The sequence below is a fragment of the Haliotis cracherodii genome, unplaced genomic scaffold, assembly GCF_022045235.1.
Source record: "Haliotis cracherodii isolate W230 unplaced genomic scaffold, xgHalCrac1.p SCAF_5, whole genome shotgun sequence".
Taxonomy (NCBI): domain Eukaryota; kingdom Metazoa; phylum Mollusca; class Gastropoda; order Lepetellida; family Haliotidae; genus Haliotis; species Haliotis cracherodii.
The window spans coordinates 4,848,356-4,875,196 of record NW_027266308.1 but is presented as its reverse complement, the minus strand read 5'-3'; the positions used below and the strand labels follow the sequence as shown (position 1 = coordinate 4,875,196).

At 40.2% G+C, this 26,841-nt stretch overlaps 1 protein-coding gene and 1 pseudogene across 1 annotated transcript; both read left to right on the top strand.

Annotated features, from left to right (window-relative positions):
- Window positions 1-87: 87 nt before the first annotated feature.
- Window positions 88-8,274, top strand: LOC139442799 (BPTI/Kunitz domain-containing protein-like; annotated as a pseudogene).
- A 7,207-nt stretch (window positions 8,275-15,481) lies between these two features.
- Window positions 15,482-18,292, top strand: LOC139442311 (BPTI/Kunitz domain-containing protein-like). The gene is made up of 2 exons (XM_071223101.1): window positions 15,482-15,653; window positions 18,108-18,292. Exons 1-2 carry the CDS (start codon window positions 15,482-15,484, stop codon window positions 18,290-18,292), a joined length of 357 nt encoding a protein of 118 aa, XP_071079202.1.
- Window positions 18,293-26,841: the final 8,549 nt, after the last annotated feature.

The window sequence follows — 26,841 nt, the reverse complement described above, 5'->3', positions numbered from 1 at the left end:
CGAAGTAGCAGAGAGAGGCTCTCACTGTCACAATCAAAACTAAAATAATAGCTATATTTTATATATGGCATGTGACATGCAATAAAATTGCTGGCTATGTAAATCTCCTCAACATTGAAACGTGCATCCTGCTCGACGTTTGCCGGTAGGTTTGGTTATTTTATTTCAATTTCTGTTATCAAAATATATCATACGACTCGCGATGAATTCAATTCTGTATCGTTTACATTAGGTGAGGTGAAGTGAAATAGGGGCCTGATGTAGCAGCGGGTTCGTTATTCGTTATTCGTTTTTCCAAAAACGAAAAACCAGCCAGCACCGGGTTCGTTATTCCAAAGCTATATATTAAACAACTACAGTAACGTGGTCAAATACACTGAAACTCATTTAATATATGACAGCAGGTTCGTCTTACATCATCATCCAAAAGCTGTTCAGTTAATCATTACTTTTGAATAACGAAAAACAAAGAAGAACCGGGCTCGTTATTCAGACTTGGTATAACAAATATAAGATACCGTATTTCCAGTGGGTTCGTTATTCGTTATTCGTTTTTCGAATAACGAAAAACCAGCCAGCCCCGGGTTCGTTATTCAAAGGCTGTATATTAAACAACTACAGTAACGTGGTCAAATACTCTGAAACTCATTTAATATATGACAGCAGGTTCGTCTTACATCATCATCCAAAAGCTGTTTAGTTTTTCAGTACTTTTGAATAACGAAAAACTAAACTGCAGCATTTTAGTTTTCAGTTCATGTCCAACAAATTGACAAATGTGAGGTAGTCTAATCTATGTTCAAGCAGTTTTTAGTTACTAAGTGCTGTACAGCAATTGTAATCTAAACAGCACCATTCATCTTTTATCATTAACACTATTCAGTCGGATTCTTTCCGGCAGTTTATGGATGAATAATAACGAACTAAAAGGGGATAGATCAAACTGTATTCAATTTATTTGTAGGAAAGGTTTACAATAGTACTTACACTCTTGTATGATAATTTTTATTACTGTTAAATGTAGTGAGTTACCCAGACAGTATTTTCTATAAAAAGTCTTTCGCCAGATAGCAGTACCGTATTCCCGTGTGTGTTCGAATAAAGACGTAACTCACCTTCTGTTTGGGTAGATCACACTCACCTGTTCGCGAACACCTCAGTCTTTGATGGTGGCTCATAAACACGGGCTTGTAATACAGTCGGAGAAGTGGTGGACTTTATTTTGAACATGGAAAGGGTTTTGTCGCTTCTCACTGAATGTGTTGCCATCGTCTGGGATGGATACGTGCACCACTTCATCATTATCATCACTATTTGATTCATAAACACATGATAAACATGTAGTGGGACTCGTTCAATGGAATTCAGCAGATGTTTCTTGTGATTATGGTAAGTGTTGTGTTCCTCAGAAATCAGAGATCGTTGTTTCAAATCCCTGATTATGTTTCTTCATATGTCACCAACCTGCCCGTGATTTGTCACTATCCTATCCGTGATTTGTCACCACCCTACCCATGATTTGTCACCACCCTATCCGTGATTTGACACCACCCTACCGTGATTTGTCACTACCCTGTCTGTGATTTGTCACTACCCTACCGTGATTTAACACCACCCTGCCCGTAATTTGTCACCACCCTATCCGTGATTTGTTACCATCCTTTCCGTGATTTGTCACAACCCTATCCATGATTTGTCACCACCCTACCCGTGATTTGTCACCACCCTAACCGTGAGTTGTCACTACCATGCCCGTGATTTGTCCCTACCCTCTCCGTGATTTGTCACCCCCCTACCGTGATTTGTCACTACCCTATCAGTGATTTGTCGCCATCCTACCAGGATTTGTCACCACCCTACCCATGATTTGTCACCACCCTATCCGTGATTTGACACCACCCTACCGTGATTTGTCACTACTCTGTCTGTGATTTGTCACTACCCTACCGTGATTTAACACCACCCTGCCCGTAATTTGTCACCACCCTATCCGTGACTTGTTACCATCTTTTCCGTGATTTGTCACCACCCTATCCATGATTTGTCACCACCCTACCCGTGATTTGTCACCAACCTAACCGTGAGTTGTCACTACCATGCCCGTGATTTGTCCCAACCCTATCCGTGATTTGTCACCACCCTAACCGTGAGTTGTCACTACCATGCCCGTGATTTGTCCCTACCCTATCCGAGATTTGTCACCACCCTCCAGTGATTTGTCACCACCCTATCCGTGATTTGTCACCACCCTACCAGTGATTTGTCACTACCCTGTCTTTGATTTGTCACTACCCTACCGTGATTTAACACCACCCTGCCCGTAATTTGTCACCACCCTATCCGTGATTTGTTACCATCCTTTCCGTGATTTGTCACCACCCTATCCATGATTTGTCACCACCCTACCCGTGATTTGTCCCCACCCTAACCGTGAGTTGTCACTACCATGCCCGTGATTTGTCCCTACCCTCTCCGTGATTTGTCACCACCCTACCGTGATTTGTCACTACCCTATCAGTGATTTGTCATCACCCTATCCGTGATTTGTCGCCACCCTACCCGTGATTTGTCACCACCCTACCGGGATTTGTCACCACCCTACCATGATTTGTCACCACCCTACCCGTAATTTGTCACCACCCTGCCCGTGATTTATCACCACCACACCAAACTGACAAGCCACGATATAACTGAAATACTGTTCCAGCCGGCGTTGACCCTAACTCACTCACTCACTCAGTGATGTGTCTGTTTAGATCACGACAGAATCATGGCGTTGTTCCTTTGCCAGCTGTGCTTGGTGCTAATACTTGTGGCTCTGACCTCAGCCTGGAAACCATCCTGTAAGTATTCCACTCCTACGTAACCAAGATTCTTTTAACACGCATTTAGGACAACTGAACCACCCCCTATAGATAGTGATAGCTAGCAACACTGACCACGACGTTTAAGCAGAGCTATATTCGAGAAATGTTGATCGCTGCTATTTTAAATGACTTGAAAAAACGAAAGAAACAAAAAGTAGCAACGTGTTATGCTGTAAACGTATTTTACAAGTCCGTATTGTCAACTAAGATAACAACTAGAATCACAAAATGGCTGCCTCAAAATAATATCCATCTATCATTTTATTCAATCAAAAAGCCTTAGTCCCACGTACATACAATGTCCATTTTCAAAATACAAAACACAAGAGTTGCAGCAAAATAACAATGTTTCTATAGGAAGGAACTGCGTAAAATTAAAGTACCCCTACTGTAATCTGAGTAAGATAATAAAGGAGACAGATTGCTGCATTGTTATTAAAACACATCTGTGACGTCATTCTATTGTTTGAACGCTCCATTATTTTTCAGGGATGGAGAGTTGCTTGTCAACTGTACATTAACTTGAAGCAGCATTTGCATTTTTAAATATTTTCAACTACAGAATATTTTGTCAAAGTGTAAAAGTAGGGATGAGTTTTAAGTTAGGGAATATCCTCGTAACTCTCCATTCCTTAAAAATAATGGGCCTCGGCCCCTGCGGGGCCTCTGCTCGATTATTTTTAAGGAATGGAGAGTTACTCGGACATTCCCCTCTACGAAATGAATATGGAAGGTATTGTTGATGTGTGAGGGTAGATTTCTTGAATATTTTTTACGAAGATCATAATATACTGGACATAAGTAGAGTAAGTAAAATTCACACACATAACAAAACATGTATCAAAAGTAACTGTGAATGTCACGTGATTGTTGTGATGACATGGACTAAACTGCTCAGCAGATGTATTCCTCGTCAAGACGATTTTTTGTGATTTTAAAAAATATTTTAGTCAAAGGTAAGTCGCATGTTCTTCACTTCCCTACTATACATGACCAATGAAGAATGAACATACCCACCCATGTTTTCATTATTGTGAGTGTAAATTTCACTATTATAAGTGTAAATTTCATTATTATGAGTGTAAATTTCATTATTTTGAGTGTACATTTCATTATTATGAGTGTAAATTTCATTATTATGAGTGTAAAGAGCACACATGTTTCTTGGCAGAATAAGAATTTGAAACATTGAATTTGGTAGAAATATGAAATACTTAGAAGGCATATATGGGCTACCATCAAACTAATGGAACATCGGTACACTCTAATTAAGTCAAGAAAAGAGGTGCGTTTTACTTGTAAACATCACATAAATAAGAACACAACCATACCCGCGTTCGAGTATGCTCCGAGGGCCAAACTCCGAAGGATGACTAATATAACTGGTGCAGCAGGATCAGTTATACGAATTAAATGTAAACTGTTGTGTACTCATAGAATATAGCAGGTGCGATAAGATCACCTGTGTTACTCAGACATCACCTATAGTGTATTCAACCAATATACGATCACTTATACGATTTAGAGTTCAACATAGATTAAGCTTGATAATCATCCAAGCAAAATCATATGAATCATGTCAGAGGCCATTCTCATAATTCGACTCACCAAGTGGCCGGATCATGTATCGTACTGGACAAGTCAGGTGTTAACGGAATCAAGGTCACAAATTAGTTCCCTTTTTTGACTCAATCTCATTAAATCAGATCTTAGTTTTCGCTACCGCTAAACAAAGATCTGAGGACATCCCATTGCGGGTCACGTCAGAACGACCTTTCGCGAATTTTGACCGACCAATGAAATGACTTACAAGAAATCGACATTAGCCAATCAGAATGCAGCTTTCTCGAGCTTTACCACACTAGTTTCAAACTGGCGACTACGCTTCAAAACATATTTTGACGTATTCTCGATAAGAAGAACATTCTGAAATGGCTTATAGATGGCCTAGATTGTATGGATATAATCACAAAACCCGTAACTGTCGTTCGGAATACCCCGTGATAAATATTTCGTGGTTGCATGATTAGAAAACACATTCCGACTGTCACTTTCATGATCTGGTAAGCAACGCTCTCGTTTGGTTGGATGAAAGGTCGTTCTGACGTGACCCTTAATGGTATATCCTCAGATCTTTGTTTAGCGATAGGGAGAACTAAGATCAGATTTTAATGAGATTGATTTTGTCTTGGACCATAATAATGCTGAACACTTGACTTTCATTTCCACGTGTTTGTGGTTAGTGCCATTACCTGGAATCATCACCATTTGATAAAGACTTCCTTATGATATGGTCTGAATCGTACACTGGTTCTAGCAGAGATGTCTTTTGTTTTTGGAGATGATTTTGCCGATTTCGTTTATAATTACAGAACTGTTTGAAATTATAGAAACTGATACTGAGAAACGCTTAAAGTTTGTGTATTGCCTCAGTTTGCGACCACAGCAGGAGAATGATCTGAATACTCCAAATGTACTGGAAGTCATATGAAACTTGGCAAAACTAATGGCGATGCTCCTGAAGTGATAGCATGAAAGCATACTAATCACAACGTATGAAACTTTCAGTGTGTCAGCTCCCCAAGGAAACTGGCCCCTGCAGGGCGTACAGCCCCCAGTACTACTACAACAGTCAGACGTGTCTGTGTGAGAAGTTCGTTTATGGAGGATGTCTGGGAAATGCAAACAGATTCGACACTCTGGATGACTGCCGGCACAGATGTGGAGGTATACCAATGTTTAGTGCTTCTTTGTATTAATAATGGTAGATTGTTTTATGTTAATTTCGTCAAGATTTGCATACTGAACAACAAAAGTTCCTGTGACATTGAGTGAGTGAGTGAGTGAGTATGGTTTTACGCCGCTTTTAGCAATATTCCAGCAATATCACGGCGGGGGACATCGGAAATGGGCTTCACACATCGTACCCATGTCGGGAATCGAACCAGGGTCTTCGGCGTGACGAGCGAACGCTTTAACCACTAGGCTACCCGACCGCCCTCCTGTGACATTGAATAAGATTGAATGCAAAGTTATATTTTTAACAAATCTGAAACAATTTCGGTTTGCAACAGATAAAAGACTCCTGTAAGTGTTCAAAAGGTTTAATTTGCCATACTGTCTTCAAAAAAAGCGTGATTTCATATTTTAAAAAAATGAACATGCCAAAATGTCAATTTACAAATCAATATCCTGTGGGATATCTGTCAATATCTGCTGGAGCATGTTTCGAAGTTCTTGGAGTGTCTGTGGAACACGTGGTTGACGTCGAAGGCGCCGATCCATCTCATCCCACATGTGCTCGATTGGTGAGAGATCAGAGGAGCGAGCCGGCCAGGGGATGACATTCACGTTGTTTTGTTGAAGAGAATCCTGAACAAATCGAGCAATATGAGGCCGGGCGTTGTCATTTTGAAAGATAATGTCTGGGCCATGACGACGCAAAAACGGTAGAACAACAGGGCCGATGATCTCGTCGTGGTAGCGCAGTCCATTGATATTTCCCTCTACCACTATCAAACGGGTCCTCTGTCTTGCTGTAATCCCACCCCATACCATAACGCTGCCGCCCCCGAACCGATCTTCTTCCATGACACAATGATTGACGTAACGTTCACCTCGACGTCGGTACACTCGAATCAGTCCATCGCTGTGGCTGAGGTGAAAACGAGACTCGTCAGTGAATAGAACATGTCCCCACTGCATGGCCGTCCAGCGTAGACGTTGTCCGCAACACTGTAGACCACTGCTTGTCGGTGGTTTCCTGTCAAAATGGGACGTCTGGCGGGTCTCCTAGTGACAATCCCTGCACATCTGAGGCGACGACGTACGGTTTGTGAAGATATTCGTCGAAGGCAAGGGATGCTTCTTGCAGTCACTGTTGCTGGCTGGAATCGATTTCGTAAGTGTGTTGTTCGAATCCAGTTGTCTTGTCGATTATTGGTTACGCGTTGCTTGCCACTCCGAGGATGGTCTCTGACTGCATTCGTCTGTTGACAACGTTGCCATAAACACCAAATGGTGTTTCTGTGGACGTTAAATTGTCTTGCAACATCATGTTGACTCGATCCTGCTTCAAGCATGCCACACAAAAAATGGCTCGCAGACGCTCATTTTCGGACAGGCGTGGCATTTCGTAATGTTGAATAATTGGGTAATTTTGTTGTTTTCCTGAGTGGTTGTTGTCAGCACTATGCTAAACAATGCATATGGAATCCCGTTAACGCACATGTTTTTATACCCATTCTTTGGTAGTGAAATGCATGCTTTTCTGTAGCAGTTGTGTTCCATACATGAACTACAATAGTGAAAACCAAACTTAACTTGTTTGACAAATACACTTAAATATTGGTGTCACAGGAACTTTTGTTGTTGAGTATACTTCAATAATGATAAATTTTAAATTGTATCATATTGAGATATTTCATTATTTTTTTACTTATATTCAAATACATGGATAATGATTTATTGAGAGGGTGTAAGACAGTGTTACTTCTTTCAAACACTGAATCTCCAACTCTATTTATCAAAATTCATAAAATGGTTGTACCATCATTATACTCATCGAAATAATAGGATTATCAAATGTCTAAAATAATTATTCAAGCATTGCAATAACAGTCGAGCCTCGTTGTGTCTGGTGGTGGTGGTAGTTATGATGGTTATGAATAATCCATGTAAAAATGCATCTTCACGAGGCAAGGGAGTTAATTGACTACCGAAGTCCAGTTTCCACACTTGCCGAACTAAGCTGGAATTTCGTGGCTTGATCGAAGCTCCGCCAGTGGCTATTATGAGTTACGTCCCTTCTATGTCCCTCAAACTGACCAATCAGATTCCACCTCTCATTTCACTTGCATTTGCTTCAAACAAAAAGGCTGCGCCCAGTCAAGATATATGATTGATAATCAAGATCTATGTTGTAATAAAACGGGTCTTACCTCGCGAAGTGCTTCAAATAATATGGGCACCTTATGAAGAAAAGTTCGTCAAGGGTGGAAACTGGACTAACAGTCAGTTAACTCCTTTGTCTCAGGAAGATGGTCAAAGTGATATAGGAACCTGATTGCGATGTGACCACTTGCGGTCCTGGTGCTCTCGACAGTTGATATAAAGAAAACGCTATACATGATGTAGACGTTAGTATTGCCAATGAAGTGCATTAAGATGTTTTTTGACTCCAACAAGTTTCACACAACCCATTTCTCCCCCTCTGTGTTCAGGTGGTGACCTCTGCAGCCTCCCTAGAGATTCGGGGCCTTGTGACGACGATGTTCCCAGGTGGTGGTACAACAAACGTACAAACAGATGCCAGTTATTCCGCTATGGAGGCTGTGAGGGGAACGCCAACAACTTTAAGACACTGGATGAGTGTCGCTTCCAGTGTCGGAGAGGAAGGCCGTGGTGAAACCTACATGACACACACAACCTACAATAAAACAGGATTAATGTAATTCAGGATGTGTGTTTTGTGAAATATTGAGTACCAAAACCATAAGTGATTCATAAATAAAAGCGACAAACACGATTTCCATAAAGTCTTTGAAAGGCATTTAGAAGTGATGCACATAAGGAAGAGAATTTATGGATGTCAACTTCTTTATTATGAGGAACACAGCGTTTTAGAGTATATGATTACTCCTTCATCATGTGAATGTCACCTGATGAAGGAGTAAGCATATAATTGGAAACGCTGTGTTCCTCATAATAAAGAAGTTGACATCCATAAATTCTCTTCCTTACGATTTCCATAATTATACGAAAAGATATGGGGAATTGCATCGGACATCCTTTTTGTCACTGCGTCAAACATGGAAATGTCATCCACGTGTCTACCATCAAACATTTTGAAAGCTTTGCTAAGGCTTTGATTGTTGTAACCATGATCAACTTTTGATTAAGCGCCATTTATCGCGCTCTTTGAAATCTTCGTAGAAAGAGCATGCTCGATTGCACCTCAAATGTTGTGTGACTGCCTCCGTGGTCTAATGGTAGAGCGTCCACCCGGAGAGCGGAAGGTCCGGGGTTCGATCCCCGGCCGCGTCATACCAAAAGACGTTAAACGATGGTACTTGTTGTTACCCTGTCTGGCGCTCGGCATTAAGGGGCCAAAACAAGGACTGGTCGGCTCGGGGTCAGTATACTGTGTCTGGGTGGGGTATTTTTATGTTAAACTGCGGCATGGTATCTCAGTGTGATAGCACAATAAATCGGCATCAGTCCAGACTAGTACAAGCAGCCATACACGTGCATGCACGTCGCTATATAAGTGCAATAATCTTGGACGCGACGTTAAACCCCATTTCACCTCACCTCAAATGTTGTGGCGCCAAAGGCAGAGGCTGCTAGACTATTGCTCGACATAAAGCGAAAGTTGACTATTGGTATCGTGCAGTGGACACTACTAAAGTCTTATAGTAGATAATTCTGATGATTATGGATGTTGTTTTTGTTGCTTTTTATTTATGTGACCCTTCAGCAGCTAGGCGTATATACTGTTGTTACTCAGGGCGGTATCGTTTCCGGTTCAATCGTCAGTGACAACCTTCGGATTACTGAATCATTGGTACAAAGAAATATCCCCGTGATTATATCCAGACATTCTCAACAATATTCATAATCTGGGGTTCCACACTGACAGGAACAGGGCTCGGGTGTAATGATTGATCGAACTATAGATTGTCCATGGTCCAGTGGCATTTGATCGCCATAGTTTACATATATTCACAGACAAAAAAAAACACGCGAATACCATACATGTTGCTTAATATATGAAGAATTACTCATATTCAAGATATATTAGATTGGTTCGATGCACACGCGAACATACTGGTATGTTGTGTGAACCGACGCATGAACGCATCACATGTGACGCGTCATTGAGCCATGGCTCATGTCATGAACGTATCATTCGTTTCTGTCAAAAATACAACGTGAAATGTTCGAGAGAATGAACCAGTTGTATATCTTACCGTGAGGTGAGTGAGTGAGTTGGGTTTAGCGCCGCTTTTAACAGGATTCTAGTTATATCAGGGCGTGTCAGCTTAATGCGAGAGGAAAGCCCGCAGAAATGTAGGTCTCCACTAGGTTTACCACTTCGGTGAAACCCACGAGCACGGGTATGGTGCTGACAAACCTAGAAACATAATCAGGGCGAACCGGGATTCGAACCCACAATCATAGGTTTCTGACGTGCCCACGTAACGCAACTCTGCACAGCGAATCGCGGCGCCTTAGACGACTGGGCCACCCGTGTCCCCTTTACCAAGAGGATGGAATCCATTGGCAACATAGTTATTAGAAAAATTCACAAACTCCATCCAAACAAAAAGGTTCTTCCTGAATAAGTCAGTGTACCAACTGTCCAAGAGCATCGGTTTTGTCTTCGGATGATAGTTCAGCGGAACGGTGGAAGACAAACCTTATGAGGTGAAGCTTAAGAAGAGCAGACATGTCTATTGTTGCATATTGAAATACGTCGAAAGTGATCATGTGACAGAACGCACGTCGGGACCGACTGACCAACGTTTCCGGGTGCGGAGATTCGCTCTGTCACTCGTGAAAAGGTCAAAGGATACTCATGTTGTTATACAATTTCGACCAGAATCAAATCATCTTTCATTTTGATATCCCCGGTCTGTACACAACTACTCCCCATGATAAATTGAAAGAAGAATCACATTACATTAACCTCACTCACTCACTGTCAAGAAAGGGGTTCGGAATATTATATTATTTCAATCTTGTATGGATGTGATCAATTTAAGAATAAAAGTAACTCTACTCAGAAATATTCGGATACTCGAATACAAGTACATTGTTTAAAACCAAACTCATTCACTAATATATGAGTTACTGGACTTCCCGATTGACATATCATTTTCAAATTACTTGATAGAACATTTAGACAAGTGCTAGTATCCCATAGGCACTAACTGTGCCCCTCCACTCGCTGTTATGTTTCTCTTTGCATCTTTACTGCTTTAGTTCAAATTAAGGACATGTTGCGAAGAAGTTCACCTCATCTATCCATCAGAGTTGAAAATCAAAGAAACAACTGAGGAACTGAGTGTCCTGTCTGGAACCGTGTATAGAAATTTAAATTTTCCAATCGTGAATTCCCCCCCCCCCCTCGTGTCTTCCACTACACTATCAGCTCCACCCTATGGCGTCTACACTTTTCAGTTGCTTCATGCATCTTGTTCACATTTCCACATTTACATCTCGTTCATATTTCACGGAGAGACGCACTTTGCTTACAACTAAGCTTTTCAATCGTGGTTACTCCAACAAAGGCCAGGTTAAGTCATTCAAGAAAGGGGGCACGGGTGGCCCAGTCGTCTAAGGCGCCGCGATTCGCTGTGCAGAGTTGCGTCCCTTGGGCACGCCAGAAACCTATGATTGTGGGTTCGAATCCCGGTTCGCTCCGATTATGTTTCTAGGTTTGTCAACACCATACCCGTGCTCGTGGGTTTCACCGAAGTGGTAAACGTCTGAGACCTGCATCACTTCGGGCTTTTCTCCCATATTAAGCTGACACGCCGTGATATAACTGGAATACTGTTAAAAGCGGCGTTAAACCCAACTCACTCACTCACTCATTCAAGAAATCTGAATTTCCGGTGTACCATATGTTTCCGTGCTTTTTAGTGAATACTTGACTTGCCTTTACATTTGTTTGTGACGGGTGCCACCGATGGAGAAGGATTGGCTCATCTTTTCGCGAATATATCATGTTTGATGGTGATAAACACATGCTTATGATATAGTCGTAATCGTACAAGTGACTCTTCTTTTAGACGATGTATCATCTGCATATTGATTTATTTAGTATTGCACGTTACCGATAGTTATGCCGTTCATGTCTTTATTCCCTTGAACCATAATCGCTGAGATTTCTGCCCATATAATAAACAAATATTGGGAAAGGGGGTCGCCTTGTCTACACTTTCTCTTTAGATAATATTAAGAAATATCCGTATTGTAAAACTGTGGATCTAATAGTTTCATTGAATATTTTTATCCAATGACAAATGTCAATGTCCAAAATAAAATACATGTAGACCATTTTCAAGGAATGTGCATGAAATAGTATCAGGGCCTTCTCGAAATCAATTAGAAAAAGACACCCTGGTATATTTTCGTTCTCTGTAGTATTCATTATATCATAAATCAGTCTTATATTTTCATTTATATTCCATCCTCATGTAAAACCTTCTTTATCCTCATTTATCATTGTACTCAAAATATTTTGAATACGATGTGCAATTGTTGCTCCAGTTAAGTTGTAGATAACATTGAGTAATGTTTTAGGCCTCCAATTCTTTAGATATCCAGGGCGGTGGGGTATCCTAGTGGTTGAAGCATTCGCTCGTCACGACGAAGACACGCAGTGATATTGCTGGAATATTGCTAAAAGTGGCGTAAAACCATACTTACTCACTTTAGACATCCCCAAAAATGATTTCCCTTTGGCACACATGATTTGATTTGAAAATGATTTACTTCCTTCAAAATACTATCCTGATCTGTATTTTCTCTGTAGTAATGATCTTAATCATTGTTTTGTCTACGTTATTTCTCTTTTCCAAACTACAAAAGTATTTTGATGGTTTCTCTCCCTCAAGTGAATTTGTAGCTCGTGACCAAATAAAAAATCCATGCATTTCTACTTTCTCATTTCTTCACGTTTAGCTTTTGCCTCCACTAAGTTGTCTAAAATTTTCCAAATGGCTTACTATATTATGTTCAAGATCTTTTTCTTCTTTTTCTCTTCTCTGTTTTTTCTCTATTTTAAGTTGTTACAGGGATATATGAGACCTATTCGTGCTAAAATAAATATTCATAAAGTGAAGGGCGAGCTGTATCCGCCGACGGCTGTGTGTTGAAATGTCAAGAAGAAAACAAGGGAACACTGCAAATGCCATGATGGATAATTATTCACTAATAAAGTTCTTTTAGATATGTGGCATGTGACATGCAATTAAATAACTATATTATATGCTATATAAATGTTCTGAAAATCTTTCTCTAATGCAAATGACATAATGTTATTTTTTAGAAACATGGACACATTGTAATACTTTCTTGATCTTTATACACGTTGCTTTTTCATGATAACATAATTCTTTAATCGTTGGATGAGACAAAAAGTATCTTTGAAATTTTGTCTCAGCCAATTTCCTAATGCCTATAACAAACCCATAATAACAATGTGTTCATATTTAAAAAAATAGTCATTATATGTTAGATCAATGATTGCGAATGTCAGCATTTTAATATGAATAGGGGAAGCTTCTCTTAGAATGATCTTAATGACTACCGGAGATCTTCCTGATATGACACATGTGGGTAGTCTACCTGAGATGCTTGTGCTTGTTGTAAGCGCCGACTGGTTATGGTGATAACATAGACAGACAGCTATTCATGATATCAACCATTGTTTTGCATGTTGTATGTCATCCTGCTCCGACCGCCTGGGTCATTGCTCGTGTTGTGAACCACTGGATGGGTGACCAAGACCAGACGTGATTAAGATGAAAAATTGCTGACAAGCGTGAAATATCATTTACTCTGACAACCTACACATACCTTACGTGTACTATCTCAATAGTTGAGCAGTTTCATCTGAGCTTCATGTTCTCTGAAATGTCTTTTTAGATCACGACAGAATCATGGCGTTGTCCTTTTGCCAGCTGTGTTTGGTGGTAATACTGGTTGGTCTGACCTCAGCCTGGAAACCAAACCGTAAGTACACCTCTCCTATTTAACCATACGTAAACGCCAGAGAATAATTAAATATGGTTTCATTAGGCGTAAAAGTTAGTGATGAGTGAGTGAGTTGGGTTTAACACCGCTTTTAACATTATTCCAGTTATATCGCGGTGTGTCAGCTTAATGTGGGAGGAACGCCCGAAGTGATGCAGGTCTCAGACGTTTACCACTTCGGTGAAACCCACGAGCACGGGTATGGTGCTGACAAACCTAGAAACATAATTGGGGCGAACCGGGATTCGAACCCACAATCATAGGTTTCTGTCCCCTACTTAGTGATGACAGAGATGATAGTGGGGCAGTGAATGGATCACTGAAAATCAGTGATGACACCAGGTGTTCGGGAAACCAACTGAACCAATGTACTGAATACCCAGGGATAGACATGGATACATACAATGTCGTAACAATGGCCATGACTTCCATATCGAACTATGTTTGAGACTTGCCGGGTGTTTATACTTGACATGGATTCAAGATAATGAATCAATGCAACGTGATATGTTCTCAAATGTTTATTTCCAATGTACCACACCTTGCAGTCAACTGATGCTACAAATAATGCGTGTCCACTATTCATATGGGATCATTTGTGCAAATATGTATTACGTAGCAACGAAATGTAATCAAAGGCCAAAGTAACTGGGAATTCTTCTTGTTATAAATTACTATAAATTACATATCAACGGAATCAAAGGATCAAATCAAGACACATATTCCAGTGGAGTACAAATACATAAAGCCAAAACATTTTGGGTAATTGAAATGTTCGGGATTTGTCACATGTTTCAGACCATATAGCTTATCCTTTTCGCGAACACCTGGCGTCATCACTGATTTCCAGTGATCCATTCATATATTGTCCACCCTATTTTCCCTTTACGTCCAATGGAATCTGCTTCGGCGGAAAGTCGCATTTTCTGGTGTTGACGTTTTATGTTTATAGAGATTGAATATAACCTACAGCACTATTAGAAATGAAAAAAATACCCTTAGTGTCCTGAGAAAGGTTGTCACTGTTCGACCATTGAAGAATTGTATGAAGCTACATCTGAGGTCTGTGCAAATACATGAATGCATTACAAAACAAATAATTAGATTTTAACATATTTTATTCTCATCAAAAGGATTGGACACAAGTTATCACAACTTAGAACGCCCTCTCCCATAGATTTATATGTATGCTTATTTACAGTTAATAAATCAAATGACAGAAAGGAAAGAAAAGAGATAGAGAAACGTATATACCTTCACATTGTTCACTCAAACTTTTTTGTTTTCTTTATATATGTATGTACATTCCTAAAAATGTTTTCGTTCACATGATTAGGTAAAACTGCATTTCCAACTAGCATCAGGTCAATATTTACATCACAAGTGTCTTTCACAATTAACAATAGTGAGTGCATCAATTTGTTTCTAGCTGATTTGAATAAAGGACATACAATGAAAAAGGATATGCATTTTCACATGGGCTGCCACATCGGCATTTTTGGATCCTCGTTTAAACCTTTAATAAATAAGTCATTTTAATTCACTGTTATCATATCTTAATTTTGTATGTATTATGTTAATTTTAATTTTAATTTTAAACCATATGAGAAATATGATGGAACTGTAGATCTCTCTGTTCTTAGACTGGATTTAAATCGAGGGAATTCTTCAACATTCCTTGGCTGGGTAGGTAATGTATTCCACAATTTGATAGCGGATGGTATAAACGAGGATTGAGATAACTTAGTTCGTAAAAGAGGCATAGTTAAATTGTGAGCGGTTCTAAGGTTGTATGTTACGTTTGTCCCGACAGAGTGAGGTACTAGATCTTTAAGGCATTACAACACATGGACCTTTCAGTGTGCCAGCTACCCAAAGACCCTAGCCTATGCTACGCCTACATCCCCCAGTACTACTACAACAGTCAGACGTGTCTGTGTGAGAAGTTCGTGTATGGAGGATGTGTGGGAAATGCAAACAGATTCGAGACTCTGGAGGACTGCCGGCACAGATGTGGAGGTATACCTATGTTTAGTGCTTCTTTGTATTAATAATGATACATTTTTTTATGTTAATTTCGTCAAGATTTGTACTTCAATATGTTGATAATGATAAATTGTATTTTATTGAGGTATTTCATTATTATTTACTTATATTCAAATATATGAATAATAATACCATAAACTACGGTTATAACGAACTCAAAGGGACCACTTATTTTAGTTCGTTATAACCGTAGTTCGTTATGGACATATATACAGCAAATGGACGGGATCAAAGCACATTTCGTTATATCCGCCAGTTCGTTTTAAGCGTGTTCGTTATAAACGCAGTTTACTGTAGATTTATTGTGAGGGTGTAAGTCAGTGTTGATTACTTCAATATATTGATTATTAAGGCTTGTATTATGTGGCGATATATCAAGTTTGATTACTACAGCTTGCCAAAAATGATAGATTGATTTATGTGGAGGTATAGGCACATCGATGTTGATTGAATGAGTGTAATAATAATTATAATTACAGTGTACATTACTTCTGCATATTAATAAGGATATCCCACCAAGACAAAACATAATAGATTGTATTATGTTAATTTCGTCAAGATTTGTACTCAATATTGTATTATATGGAGTAATTTCATTATTTTCTACTCATATAAATACACATTAATAATGATAGATTTTTTTAGCTGGGTGAAGTCAATGTTAATTACTTCAGTATAGAGGGGTTTTTTTAATTTCTATTTACACCATCACTGTTTTAGCCAGGTTTTGGTTAGACGTGAGGCACAGCAAAAAAAAGTGTAGGTTTCCGTCTTCCGGAAACCTTCTGGAAACCTTCCGGATACCTTCCCATTTTGGATCCGGCCCGGAAACCTTCCAGATGACTTCAGCAACCTTCAAATTTCTTGGTATTTTCAAGATAAGGTATCCGGACCGGATCCAAAATGGGAATGTATCCGGAAGGTTTCCGGAAGACGGAAACCTACACTTTTTTTGCTGTGAGGGGAGTAAGCCTTGGTTCAGGGTCCTGCATTATTGTGTAAAGTACATCGTGTTGGTAGCCCACCACCCACCCACCTCTGTGGCTGATATTAATTCATGGGTCTCGGCTCAGGCCATGAGAGATGAAACCCAAATCACCCTTGGGGAGGGTGCTGACGTATACACCTTGATAATGATAAATTGTATTATATGGACGTATTTCGATGTTAGTTACGCCAGTACTTTAATCATGCTAGATTGTCTTATGCGTAGGTAAATCTATTTTGAATACTTAAATTTATTAGTAATTATACTGTACTGTAAGGGGGTACGTCAATGTTAATTACGTCAGCATAGTGATAATATAGCCCTGATTAAGTGAATGAACGTCTATGTTGATTACCTCAAAAATAAAACATTAAAGATTGAAGTGGAAGTGTTACTTTTAGGGGTGGTGTAGGGAATGAAATAATCCATGTTCATGGTAATATTTAAACAAAAGGTAAATAGCATATGCTATGTTAATAAACGTGTGTCTCTGTGTGTGTGGGGGGGGGGGGGGGGTGGGGGGTGGGGGTGGGGGGGGGTGGGGGGGGGGTGTGGGGGCAGGTGATGGTGGTACTCTCGACAACTGACAATCTAAATGTTGTTTATATTGCCAATGAAGTGCATGATGTAGACGTTAATTATTGCCAATCAATGGGCATGAACTAGACGTTGAATAATGTCAATGAAGTGTATGATCAAGACGTATATTACTGTCAGTGAAGTACATGATGTAGACGTCTATTAATGGCAATGAAGTGCATGATCTAGACGTCTATTAATGGCAATGAAGTGAATGAACTAGACGTTTATTAATATCAATGAAGCGCATGATCTAGACGTCTATTAATGTAAATTTAGTGCATGATCTAGACGTTGAATAATGACAATGAAGTGCATGATCTAGGCGTCTATTAATGGCAATGAAGTACATGATGTAGACGTCTATCAATGGCAATGAAGTACATGATGTAGACGTCTATCAATGACAATGAAGTACATGATGTAGACGTCTATTAATGTCAATGAAGTACATGATGTAGACGTCTATTAATGTCAATGAAGTACATGATGTAGACGTCTATTAATGTCAATGAAGTACATGATGTAGACGTCTATCAATGGCAATGAAGTACATGATGTAGACGTCTATTAATGTCAATGAAGTACATGATGTAGACGTCTATCAGTGACAATGAAGTGCATGATCTAGACGTTGCATAATGACTCCCTTGCCTCGGTAAGATGGTCAAAGTGATATAGGTACCCGATTGCGATGTACCCGATTGCGATGTGACCACTTGCGGCCCTGGTGCTCTCGACAGTTGATATAATGAAAACGCTAAACATGATGTAGACGTTATTATTGCCATGAAGTGCATAAAGATCTTTTTTTACTCCAGCAAGTTTCACACAACCCATTTCTCCCCCTCTGTATTCAGGTGGTGACCTCTGCAGCCTCCCTAGAGATTCGGGGCCTTGTGACGCCGATGTTCCCAGGTGGTGGTACAACAAACGTACAAACAGATGCCAGTTATTCCGCTATGGAGGCTGTGAGGGGAACGCCAACAACTTTAAGACACTGGATGAGTGTCGCTTCCAGTGTCGGAGAGGAAGGCCTTGGTGAAACCTACATGACACGCACAACCTACAATAAAACATGATTAATATAATTCAGGATGTGTGTTATGTGAAATATTGAGTACCAAAACCATAAGTGATTCATAAATAAAAGAAACAAACACGATTTCCATAAAGTCTTTGAAAGGCATTTAGAAGTGATGCACATAAGGAAGAGAATTTATGGATGTCAACTTCTTTATTATGAGGAACACAGCGTTTTAGAGTATATGAATGAGTGTCGCTTCCAGTGTCGGAGGGGAAGGCCGTGGGGAAGACTGCAGAACGTACACGACCTACAATAAAACATGATTAATGTAATTCATCATGTGTGTTTTGTGAAATGTTGAGTACCCAAGGTCAACTGAATTCTGAACGTTTCAATTGTGTTCGTGCTCAACGTTGGACTACTGCGACTAATACACTGATGCAAATGCGCATCAATCTTCTCGAGATGAAACAGTCGTCGACACAGACACAGAAAATAATCACGCTCCATGCCCTATATAACACTTACAAGGAAACTCCGTTAATTAACACCGTTTGTAGTCCAATCCTCAGTATTAACCTTGTTTTCGACTAGGTCCAATCCATTGTGTTTGAGCAGACATGCAACTATCACTTCTGGTCAGAGAATGTTCCTACATGTTCACACAATAATCAGAGGTACCTCTCCTCATTATGGGAAAGAATGGGTACTTGTCATGAAATCACAATAATTACTGTAAAGTTTATCGAAATAGTGTTTCAATTATTGTTAAGCAATGCTCAAAACAGATCATTTCAATAGTTATCAAGAAGGGGTATTAATACAAAAAAGTTTGAATGTCAGCACTTCTTTATTCCTGACAGGGGGGCACGGGTGGCCCAGTCGTCTAAGGCGCCGCGATTCGCTGTGCAGAGTTGCGTCCCTTGGGCACGCCAGAAACCTACGATTGTGGGTTCGAATCCTGGTTCGCCCCAATTATGTTTCTAGGTTTGTCAGCACCGTACCGGTGCTCGTGGGTTTCACCGCAGTGGTACACGTCTGAGACCTCCATCACTTCGGGCTTTCCTCCCACATTAAGCTGACACGCCGTGATATAACTGTATTAATGTTAAAAGCGGCGTTAAACCCAACTCACTCACTCATTATTCCTGAAAAGTGAATAGCTCAAATTCCATGATAACATCTCCAGAGAGTAGTGTTCGAACAACGAGTTCGCAATTGAATATGTGTATTCCATGGCAAAAATCTCCAAGTTTCTGAATCTTACTCCCTTGAATTAGAGTACTCTCTTTACCCGAAAAAGTTATGAAGACAATCCAAGGTAATACGTTAATACTAAAACGGTTGGTTTAATAGGGTTGAATACTAGTATATACTTGGTCGCTGTTGAGGAAATGTGGTTTTCCATTACCCCCAGGGCCTGCTTGCACAAAACGATCTTCGTGATAAGATGATCTTAACTCCCATACTTTAACATAGGCTTACAATAGTCTTAGCACTAAGATCGTTTTAGTGCTAAGACTATTGTAGGCCTATGTTAAGGTATGGGAGTTAAGATCATCTTAGCACGAAGATCGTTTTGTGAAAGTGGGCCCAGGACTTGAACACGTCACTGAAAGATCACGTCTTGCCATCATGGAATAGTACTCTACTGTCAATCTTTAAGGGTAACGAGTATTCTTCCTTTAAAAATTTGCCTTCTTTCGATTAACTACTCCCAAAATTTAATGCATATCCCCTACTTAAAATGAGAACCTCAAATCCAAATCTACCTGTAGAATCTAGCAGATGGCACGGTATATCCCGGAAGGACAGATCGTGCCATCTCTGCATTTCCCCAGCCATTGGAGGAGTGAGTTCATATGGTGTTACGCTGCTTTTAGCAATATTCCAGCAATATCACGGCGGGGGACACCAGAAATGGGCTTCACACATTGTACCCATGTCGGGAATCGAACCCGGGTCTTCGGCGTGACGAGCGAATGCTTTAACCACTAGGCTACCCGACCGCCCGCCATTGGAGGAGAAAGATTAATATATTAAGATAGATAATATTATTAATCTTGTCTTGTGTTTTATGTAATACATCAATAATATATAATTATGTAAAATATGTTCTTGAACCACCAGGGGTGGTTTTTATGAGAATGAAGTTTGATTAATTGACAACCAAAGGAAACTGATTCTCAAACTAAATGAACACAATGATCGGCTTATACTCCTTTAAAAACGTACTTAAACTATAGCTCATATGATAAGACTGAGGCAAAGTCGCCAACCACAACCCATTCGTATTTCATTTATTTAATGGGTACAATGTGTGAAGCCCATTTCTGGTGTTCCCCGCCGTGATATTGCTGGAATATTGCTAAAAGGGGCGTAAAACCATACTCACTCACTCATTCATTCATTTAAAGTCGGGTGCACAACTGAGGTATTTATGGACTAGTCCATTGCCACAACAGGTAAATCTCAAATGTTTTGACAAGAAAACTCTGCACCACTGTCTAACAACTGGGAGTATCTGACAAATGAGATATGACCTCCGCGCACCTAAGAGTGAGTGAGTGAGTGAGTGAGTGAGTGAGTGAGTGAGTGAGTGAGTGAGCTTTCAACAGTATTTCAGTTATATCAAGGCGGGTCAGCATCGTATGTTAGGTGAGTTGAGGTGTTTAACGTCGCGTCCAAGATTATTGCACTTATTTAGCGATGTGCATTCAGGCGTGTGTGTGGCTGCTTGTAGTTGTCAAACTAATGCCGACTGTATTGTGCTAGCCCACTGAGATACCATGCCGCTGTTTAACATGAATACCCCACTCAGACACAGTATACTGACTCCGAGCCGACCAGTCCTTGTTTTAGCCCCTTAATGCCGAGCGCCAGACAGGGTAACAACAAGTACCGTCGTTTAACGTCTTTAGGTATGATGCGGCCGGGGATCAAATCCTACCAGACCCCGGAGGCGGTTTGATGTGTGATTTGGTTTTGGTTTGGTTTGTTGTTTTACGCCGCACTAAGCAATATTCCAGCTATATGACGGCGGTCTGTAAATAATCGAGTCTGGAACAGACAATCCAGTGATTGATATCATGAGCATCGATCTACGCACTTGGGATCGATGACATGCTTCAACCAAGTCAGCCAGCCTGACCACCCGATCCCGTAAGTCGCCTTTAACGACAAGCATAGTCGCATTTTACGGCAAGAATGGGTTGCTGAAGACCTATTCTACCCCGGGATCTTCACGGGTTTTTTTTTTAGGCAATTCTGACATGATGCAGGTATTACCACTTTATCATTAAGGAGTCACTCCACTGGTGAGGAGCGTATTTCTCCAGCAACTTGTAAATATATGTGGGGAATATAAGCCCTGAAAAAGATACCAGCGATTCCAATGAACAAATTAATCTGATATGACCTTACCGTGAAATAAACAAGACTTAACGTCACTTGACGCCGCGTTGGTTTATTATCTGAGGAAAAATCCGCTTTCGTTTCAATGTTGAAGCGAGTTATATGTTGTTTCATGCCACAGTTAGCAGCGTTGCAGGTACGTCACAACATCATGTAGATAACTGATTACCGGCAATAGACTACAAGTTATACCGGTGGTTGATGTCATGAATAAGTTGGGGTACGAGCACACACAAGCAAACACATATAACCACACGATCCCCATTTTAGCCGCCTCTAAGATAAAGATTAGGCAGGGGGTGCCAAGTATGCTATGAAATTCAAAAGAGTTTTGACAACTGGGACCATATTGTAAACTTTGACATACTTCTACTGCAGCATGTTGAAAATTTGGACGAGTTCGAGTCAGAACGTTTTTAATGTTTTGTTATTATTTTACTCTTTTTTTAATAATTATTATTCAATAAGTACCAGAACAATTTAGTTTGGTTTTTCACATGCCATGTTAAAACAGGGCGGATTCGTTTATCCATAGGAAACCCTAGATTAATATACATAACACACGTAAAGTTTAGTGTTTAAGTAAAAAACGTAATCCAATTAAGATCTCGGGTGAGATTCTCTAGATATTTCCATATATACTATATCGTCACAGTCCGGTTGTGGAACATTCCCTCTAATCTTAATACACTATGGGCGGTCGCGTAGCCTAGTGGTTAAAGCGTTTGTTCGTCACACGGGTTCGATTCCCGATATGGGTACACTATGTGAAGTCCATTTCTGGTGTTCCCGCCGTGATATTGCTGGAATATTGCTAAATGTGGCGTAAAATCATACTCACTCACTCACTCATTGAATAAACTATTTGTAAACCAGCGGGGACTCTGGGTAAGGATGTAGGTCACCAGCAACCTGTGCTTGTCGTAAGATTTATTTGTTTGTTTGTTTGTTTGTTTGTTTGTTTGTTTGTTGTTTAACGCCGCACTCAGCAATATTCCAGCTATATGAGGGCGGTCTGTAAGTAATCGAGTCTGGACCAGACAATCAAGTGATTGACAATATGCACATCGATCCACGCAATTGGGACCGATGACATGCATCAACCAAGTCAGACAGCTTGACCACTCGATCCCGTTAATCGCCTCTTACGACAAGCATAGTCGCCATGTACGGCAAGCATGGGTTGCTGAAGACCTGTTCTACCCCGGGGTTTGTATGAAGCGGTGGCCAAGCTAAGTGTCATCTCATCCCAATTACGTGGATTGATGTTCATAACGTCAATCACTGTAATGTCTGATCTAGACTTGATCACTATAGACCGCTGGCGTTTTAATTAAATGTAATATATGTATTAAAATGTACATGTATGTCAACAGAATGAAAGGCCATTCGTTTTTTAAAGAAACATTTCCTTGTACGATAAGAAGCGACATATGTGCAGCATCTTGAATAGCTGCAATTGCAATTGGCTGTCAGAGCAATTCATTTTATTTCATTCCAAATCTTTTTATTGCAGCTATCCCAAATAGTAATATTAGAAAATTATATCAATAGAAAAGCTGGATCCTGGCTCTAAATAAATTTGTTTTATTTCATTTAGAGTCTAAAACAAATGCAAGCGTAAAACTATTGTTGTGTCTTTTGCAGCCTATGCTTGCCGAAAGAGGCGACTATGCTTGCCGTAAGAGGCGACTAACGGGATCGGGTGGTCAGGCCCGCTGACTTGGTTGATGTATGTCATCGTATCCCAACTGTGTAGATCAATGCTCATGATGTCAGTCACTAGATTGTCTGGTCCGTTCTCGATTATTTACAGACTACCATCATATAGCTGAGCGTGGCGTTAAACAACGAACAAACTAACAGAAATAGCGTTAAACCAAACTCACTCACTCTAAACCGGTTTGCGCTGTTACAACCCATAATGTAAAAAATACTCTTAATGTAAAAAAAATTTACATTAAGGGTTACGTGTTAACTCTTATTGTAAAGAAATTACATTAAGAGTAACAACCTGCAACCCTTAATGTAAAAAAGTTATCGTTTTTACATTAAGGGTTAATATCGTACATATAGCCCCTTAATGTAAAATGTTCTTTCTATTCACAACCCATGTCCTACTACAGGATATGCTAAACTGCTTTAGGAAAGGTATAGCCTTCATGTCAGAAAAATATAAACTTTAAGTGGCTATATTTGACTCGGCGCGGTACTGCGTGGTTTTTTTAACCAAACATCATTGCATTGGATTTCCTGTAATGATTCTGGTGTATGCTTAACTGTTATATCCGTAATACTGCAACAAAATGTCCATTGTTTTATGCCTACTTTGTCAGTGTCCCCCTTTCCGTCGTTACAGGGGGGCACGGGTGGCCCAGTCGTCTAAGGCGCCGCGCATTCTGATTGGTTTGTCGTATTTTCGCACATAACATTCATCGATAGGGGGACGAGTCTTCTTGCAGGTTACGGAAAGGGGCGAGTGGTGACGAATGGTCCCCCTATCGATGAATGTTATGTGCGAAAATACGACAAACCAATCAGAATGCGCGCATGATTTCAAGTTCTTCGTCAAAGAATCCCTCAGAAATAATTTTTGATTTTACATATGTCTTGCATCTAAAAATATACCAAAGACACAGTTAAATGTGTTAAATCATACTGTTTAATTTCGCACGTTCCGATGTGCTTTAGATTGCATTTGAAATATATATAATACATGGGGAAATGTGTGTGAACCATTACGCAACGAGTTGAAAATTGTTTTAGGTGTGCCCGTTTGCGCTAAGACGGAACTCGGTCGCAAAAATGGCCATGAGCGGGGCACGAGTCGCTATTCCGCTTGTCCCGGAATAACACGAGTTGGTAACGAATGGGGCACGAGTCGCTATTCGGCTTGTCCCGGAATAACACGAGTTGGTCACGAATGCCCGTAACCAGTGTCTTGGACGTTTGATTTTACATCTGTTACATCAGCTCTGTCAGAAAGTGAAACCTGTCTGACTGTTGAGAGATACACTATATATGATACTGGATACATGTGGATGTCACAAATGTTTTGAAATGATCTGTTATTGAATTTAAACAGAGATTACTAGATGTAGCCTACATAGCCAAATGTGGCAGAATCATAATTATATACCCATGCGTGTTTTTAAGAATCATACTCAGTCAATGTTTGTATGTTAATTAAGCCTTAAGGGACCCATAAAGATATGGGGTAGAATAGGTCATCAGCAATCCATGTTTGCCGTAAAAGGCGACTATGCTTGTGGTAAAAGGCGACTATGCTTGTGGTAAAAGGCGACTAACGGGATCGGATGGTCAGGCTCGCTGATCCCAATTGCGTGGATCGATGGTCATGATGTCGATCACTGGATTGTCTGGTCCAGATTCGATAATTTTCAGACCGCCGTCATATATCTGGAATATTGCTGATTGCGGCGTTAAACAACAAACAAACAAAAAATATTTATTAAGGGACTGACCCTGTGATATTCTAGGGGAGGGGTGTCTGGGACTTTGTCTGGAGATTAGATATTTGTTTTCGGCTACAGCTTCAAAACCAGATATTTGTTTTAATTAAAACCATGAGCCCGAATATTGTTTTAAGGAAAAACACCTTGCAACATTTTAATTATTGTAGCAAACAATTTCTTTCTTTTCAACATTCTGAAGCAAGTCTTTGAAAGGTATTAGAAGTGACACACGTACTTTCAAGATTTTTTTGTTGTTTTATAAAATAGTGTAACAAATGGAAGTGAGAAATTCCAAATGTGTATTTTATGTCATGAAGGTGCGAAAGCGAACTGACTTCGACATTTAGATAACTCTTGGGCATCTTAGACTGAAAACATTTTGTGTGATGCCCAATCTCATAAAAATCGAATCTCGTAACCGCAAAGATCTGAGGACATCCCATATGGGGTCACGCCAGAACGACCTTTCATCCGACCAATCAGATCATGAAAGTGACAGTCGGAATGTGACATGCAACCTCGAAAACTTTAACACAGGGTATTCCGAACGATAGTTACGGGCTCAACGACTGAATCCATACAACCTAGACCATCTATTAGCAATTCCAGAATGTTCTTTTGTTCAGGATTCATTTTTTTTTATCGAGAATTTGTCAAAATATATTTTGAAGCGTAGTCGCCAATTTGAAATTAGTGCCGTAAAGTACGAGAAAGCTGCAATCTGATTGGCTGATGTCGACTTCTTGTCAGTCATTCCATTGGTCGGTCAAAGTTCGCGCATGGTCGGTTTGACGTGACCCGTATTGGGGTGTCCTCAGATCTTTGTTTGGCAGAAGCGATAACAAACATCTGATTTTAATGAGATCGTGTGATGCCAAAACCCCCGCTGAATCTGGTTATCTCCCTTAGACCAGGCGGCAGAGGCAGCGGTTGGTGACTTTACGTCCGCTTCATTTACTAAAGTTTTGGCAATGTTTTGGTTTGGTTTGGTTTGTTGTTTAACGCCGCACCCAGCAATATTCCAGCTATATGACAAGGTCTGTAAATAATCGAGTCTGGACCAGACAATCCAGTGATTAATGTCATGAGCATCAATCCACGCAATTGGGATCAATAACATGCATCAACCAAGTCAAGCGAGCCTGACCACCCGATCCCGTTAGTCGCCTTTTACGACAAGCATAGTCACCTTTTACGGCAAGCATGGGTTGCTGAAGACCTATTCTACCCCGGAATCTTCACGGATCTTTAGGCAATGTGTACAAATCTGATGGCTTGTGTGAAGTTGGTGTTTGATTCAGATATCATCTTTTATAGAATTTATAAAACAACTTCAGATTTATATACCTACACGTAACAGAGGCGGATGCAGGGTTTGTTAAAGAAATGTGTACACATTCCGACTTTTCACCATCATTGGTGTGTATGTGTTTTCACTTGACAATACACATGAGAATTTCAATGTTTGTGTTGTCAATGTGGTCCAAAATCAAAATGGGTAGGTCAGGGGGTTGGGCTTTGACAACCTCTATCACATCCCAGTCCCAAATACGTCAGTGGGTCAAGTGACCTATTACTTGTGAGACCCGTGACGTTCCGGGGTAGAATAGGTCTTCAGTAACCCATGCTTGCAGTAAAAGGTGACTATGCTTGTCGTAGCTGACTTGGTTGATGCAT

Excerpts from the sequence above, each read along its gene's own strand:
- LOC139442311 (XM_071223101.1), top strand. The coding sequence starts at position 15,482 with ATGGACCTTTCAGTGTGCCAGCTACCCAAAGACCCTAGCCTATGCTAC. Across the intron at positions 15,654-18,107 it reads CTGCCGGCACAGATGTGGAG|GTGGTGACCTCTGCAGCCTC; the intron begins GTATACCTATGT and ends CTCTGTATTCAG.